Source organism: Sinocyclocheilus anshuiensis, unplaced genomic scaffold (assembly GCF_001515605.1).
Source record: "Sinocyclocheilus anshuiensis isolate Anshui unplaced genomic scaffold, SAMN03320099.WGS_v1.1 scaffold1325, whole genome shotgun sequence".
Taxonomy (NCBI): domain Eukaryota; kingdom Metazoa; phylum Chordata; class Actinopteri; order Cypriniformes; family Cyprinidae; genus Sinocyclocheilus; species Sinocyclocheilus anshuiensis.
In genome coordinates, this window is record NW_015552751.1 from 271,431 (window position 1) to 276,588 (window position 5,158).

At 41.2% G+C, this 5,158-nt stretch overlaps 1 protein-coding gene across 1 annotated transcript; it reads left to right on the top strand.

Annotated features, from left to right (window-relative positions):
* Positions 1-3,253: 3,253 nt before the first annotated feature.
* Positions 3,254-4,953, top strand: LOC107667854 (relaxin-3 receptor 1-like). The gene has a single exon (XM_016459577.1). It carries the CDS (start codon positions 3,263-3,265, stop codon positions 4,460-4,462), a length of 1,200 nt encoding a protein of 399 aa, XP_016315063.1. The 5' UTR covers positions 3,254-3,262; the 3' UTR covers positions 4,463-4,953.
* The last annotated feature ends 205 nt before the right edge of the window (positions 4,954-5,158 follow it).

Sequence of the window (5,158 nt, forward strand, 5' to 3'; positions counted from 1 at the left end):
ATTAAATATATAATATATATATATTTCAATTTCGCAGAAGTTTTTAGAGGTCTGTTTATTTAGTTAAAAGTTATAATACAAAGGTTTCCATCTTTAGAAGTTATTCATTCATCTTTTCATCGGTAGAAGTATGCAGTCTCATTTCATATCAGACACAAATAACCAAACGCACAGTCTCTCCAAATAAAAGCTCCTAGTTTAAAATCATGCACAAGTCTTTCAGGAATTTAAAACTCCAATGCAAATATAGGTCTAGTACACTTTCAGCCAAAATACAAGTCCATAATCCAGACAAAAAGTCCACCCTCATTGTCCTCCCGCATCAAAATCCAAGTCGAAATACTGTTTTTGGACAGTTTTCACTTGTAAACGTGTTTGATCTGGGCAAATTTCTCTCCTGATTCAGGCAAGATTACTTTTTTTTTTTTTACTGAAGAAAGCAACATTATGGAGTAGTATTAGTGTCAGTTTGAAGTAAAAATAAATAAAGAAAAAAGAAAAACTTTTAATGATGGATTTGTTTTTTACAAACGCCCATCTTTTCACTTCACAAGAGTGTGTGGATTACTTGTGGATTATTGTGATGTTTTTATGAGCTGTTTGGACTCTCATTCTGACGGCACCCATTCACTGCAGAGCATCCATTGGTGAGCAAGTGATTCAATGCTATGAAAAAACAAACTAATCTAAATCTTGGAGGTTTTGGCTCATTTGTGCGCCACATGTTTCTCCTTCAACATTTAATAATAATACAATAATATATATTATAAGTTATCATATTTTGGAATTATAAAAACGCCCACTGATTAATAACTTTTAAAAGTAATAATTATCCAGTTCCAATTTGATACTTAGAGGATTCTTGTTTGATCCCATTAGGATCCTTTTGAATGATCATTTACATTTACATTTACATTTAGTCATTTAGCAGACGCTTTTATCCAAAGCGACTTACAATTGGGCAGAAGGAGAAGATGGGAGTTTTTGCAGTGGGTGTGGTTGGTTTGAAGTCCTGTGTGTGTGGGGCTGAGAATTGACTACTGATTGTTCTGGTTTTGTCTGTGAAGAATGTGGCGAAATTATCAGCTGTTATAGAAGTGGTAGGAGGTGGTGGAGGGGGACAGAGGAGAGAATGGAAAGTTTTGAAGAGATTACGTGTGTCTGGAGCGCTGTTGATCTTGTTGTGGAAGTATGAAGATTTAGCAGTATGGACTTCAGCAGAGAAAGATGAAAGCAAAGACTGATACATACTTAGGTCTGACGGATCTTTTGATTTTTTATTAGGATCCTGTTCACATTCCTCAATATATCTTGACTAGTTGTATGATGCACATCAGTAGTGTTTATCTGGACTAAATCCCCGACTAAGTATCTCAGAATCTGTACAGTGGAAGCCAGTTGTCCTGGAATGAACTCAATTAACACATCACTCGTCTTGAGGAAAAGTCGACTGACCCTCTAACTCTACCATGATCAATCACTGTCTCTCAGAGCCCAGGGCGAGTAGCATGTTCTGGATTATAGACCCTTCCTCAAAGAGCCGAGTTGAGCAGGAGAACAGAAAGAACAGCTGAATGTGTGCGAGAATCAGTGCCTGCTCTGATCTCTCTCTTTAACGCCGTGTGAAGTCTGAATACTGACCCATTTTTACATGCAAATGCTGATGGCCAGCAAACTCAACAGAACTCAGGCACCATCTCACTCATGCCTTTAAAAAAAACTTCTCAGAGGAATAGAATGTTTTAAAGTTTAAGTTATCTAAAGATGGAAATCATACGTATTAGTTTGCTTTTATTACAATTAAGATTTGAAACGTTTTCTTCTGCTTCACTAACAGAAATATTTCAGGCACTTTTTAATTTGTATTCTTTTCTCTAATAAACTTGTTTTTATTAAAAACAAGATTTATCTTCACAGCAATTAAAAATAAGTCAATTCATGACAGCATCCTCCAGAAAGCAACATTGTTTTTGGTGGGGGAAACTGTGATATCACAATTGTATAAAAATATCTAAATTAACAACGTAAATAGAGTGTCACATTGGTGGAGAGGAGACAGAGTGATGAAGCCAATCAGTAGATATGGGGATTGTTAGGAGGCCATGATGATCAGAGGCCAATGGGCAAATTTGGCCAGGATGCCGAGGTCACACCTCTACTCTTTTCGAAAGACATCCTGGGATTTTTAATGACCACAGAGAGTCAGGACCTCAGTTTAATGTCTCATCTGAAGGAAGGTGCTTGTTGACAGTATAGCGTCCCCGTCACTATACTGGGGCGTTAGGACCCACACAGACCACAGGGTGAGCACCCCCTGCTGGCCTCACTACCACCTCTTCCAGCAGCAACCTAGTTTTCCCGGGAGGTCTCCCATCCAGGTACTGACCAGGCTCAGCCCTGCTTAGCTTCAGTGGGCAACCAGTCTTGGGCTACAGGGTGATATGGCTGCCGGCTCGTAAGTCCACATATGCAAGAAAGAAGAGCAATCTTAATATGTAAGACAGCATTTAAAGAAACTACATACTTTCCTTGATCCTGTTTACATCATATCCGTAAATAAAAGAAAACACAGGAATCAACATGCAGAGCATTTGCTATGCATTGAGGAGATTCACAAACAACTTTTATGTTGGTAACAATGCAAGTTCCTAATCCAGTTAAAATTTTGGTCTATTTGACTATAAATAGCTTTGCCAATTATTGTTTCCACGGTTATCTGATATTAATAGCAACCATATGGCGTTGCCAAACTTTTGTAACGTAATTTTAAAACAATTGATTTCAACAAGTCAAAGCAACAAAGGTATATCAGCTGCTTACCTGCTCATAAAGCATATTTTCCAGATATCCGTCTTTCTCTGGAGAGTTTTGATGTCGTTAATGACATCCACACTGAATGCGATCATCCACTTCGAGCCATTAGATTCATCCTCACAGAATAGCGGAGACGAAGCGCAACTCACATAATGACCAAAACAATGTAATGACCAAAACAATGTTCCTCCGCAGGGTAGTTGTAATTGCTTCAACCGCTAGAGGGACAAAAGTAATATAACAGTGTAGCGTTAAAGAAAAAATATAATTATAATAATAATTATAATCATTATGTGATAATTTAATGACAATCACATGCATGAGAGAATAATTTTTTTCTCTGCATATATATATATTATTATTATTTTTATTTTTTTTTTAAAATAAAACCAGTTCATAGAGGTGTTGTTTATATACACGGAATTGTATGGGTGCGTAAAGCCGTGCCATGCAGGTGAACAGCAGCGCGTTGGCACCGGGTTTAGCGGCGTGCGGTCCGGCACTGGACGAGGGCGATGCGCTGTCGAACCGGACCGCTCTCCACAACCTGTCGCTCCGCTGCTGGCTGCAGCTGCTCTCTAAAGAGTCCGCGCCGGAGCTCTACGTCGACAGCTCGAGCATGGCCATGCGCGTCGTGATCGCGCTCGTCTACCTGATCGTGTGCGCGCTGGGGCTCGTCGGGAACCTGCTGGCGCTTTACCTGCTCCAGTCGCGCCACAGACTCAAGCAGTCGTCCATCAACTGCTTCGTCATGAGTTTAGCCGTGACAGACCTGCAGTTCGTCCTGACTCTTCCGTTCTGGGCAGTGGACACCGTTTTGGACTTCAGATGGCCGTTTGGAAAGGTGATGTGCAAGATTATCAGCTCGGTCACCACCATGAACATGTACGCGAGCGTGTTCTTCTTGACAGCCATGAGCGTTGCGCGCTACTGCTCCCTGTCCTCATCCCTACGGATGCAAAGTCCCAAAACGGCCTCGGCTGAGGTCAAGTGGGCCAGTTTGGGAATCTGGATCGTGTCCGTGGTGGCCACCATTCCTCACGCGGTTTACTCCACCACGGCGCAGGTGTCCGACGACGAGCTGTGCCTCGTCCGCTTCTCGGATTCCGGTAACTGGGACCCGCAGCTGCTTCTGGGTCTCTATCAAACCCAGAAGGTACTTCTGGGCTTTGTGATTCCGCTGGTCATCATCTGCGTTTGTTACCTCCTCCTGCTGCGCTTCGTTCTGCGGCGGCGCGTCAGTGGAATTCCTGGCTCGGAGAGCGAGAGAGGGCGGCACAAGCGCCGTTCCAAAGTCACCAGATCGGTCACCATCGTGGTTCTATCGTTCTTTCTGTGCTGGCTGCCCAACCAGGCGCTGACCCTTTGGGGGGTACTCATCAAATTTGACCTGGTGCCATTCAGTAACGCGTTTTACAACGCGCAGGCCTACGCGTTCCCCATCACTGTGTGCCTGGCGCACACCAACAGCTGCCTGAACCCGGTGCTATACTGTCTGATCCGCCGGGAGTACCGGACCGGCCTCAAGAAACTGCTGTTTAGAACCACTCCGTCCATCCGGAACCTGGCCAAGCTGGTGTACCGGGGGAAGAAGGTGGCGGAGGCTCCGCCTGGGGTGTCCGTGGTGCAGATGGAGATCGGGATGTGATGTTACCAATGAGGAAAAAAGTCACTGAGACTCGTTTGAACTTTCGAATGTATCTTTGTATACCTCTGCAACGTGGACTTGCAAATATCAGACATTGCTGATATGAAATAGCATTGCATTGATGCGTATAAAACATGAACGATACTAGTCAAATACTGGACACATATTTTTTTCGGGTTTCTCAAGATCTCAAAACCCTCAAGACGTGTTTTTTTCTTGATATTATTTTTTTCATATAAGTTTAAGGAAATATTTCTTAAACAGCTGAAGGCTTTTTTCCCTTAAAATATTTGTTTGCTTGTTTGTTTAAATGTAGTTAGCCTATTTATTTTTGTTTAATGGGTGAACTGAAGCTGACAGTAAAGTAAAAGCATGAGCAAGTGTCTATATGTTCATTCCTCAATACATAATTCCCATACTTCTGTTTAGATTATTGGAGTATGTTTTACACAATTTCAGTCTTTTAATTACAAAATGTCACATTTAATTACCTGGCGTTTCTTTATAATTTGTGAAATTTAGTATTAATTTTTGAGTGAAAATTACACAATTTTTACAGTATACTTAATCGTTTTTGTATTTATTTATTTATTTATTATATGTTTTCCCATACAAGTTTAAGGAAATTCTTACATTTTGTAATTGTGTAACAAAAAATTACTAAACATTACTATTATTTATTTGTTTATTTAGGCC

What these genes read in the sequence shown, in the direction of transcription:
- LOC107667854 (XM_016459577.1), top strand. Translation starts at nt 3,263, where the DNA reads ATGCAGGTGAACAGCAGCGCGTTGGCACCGGGTTTAGCGGCGTGCGGT.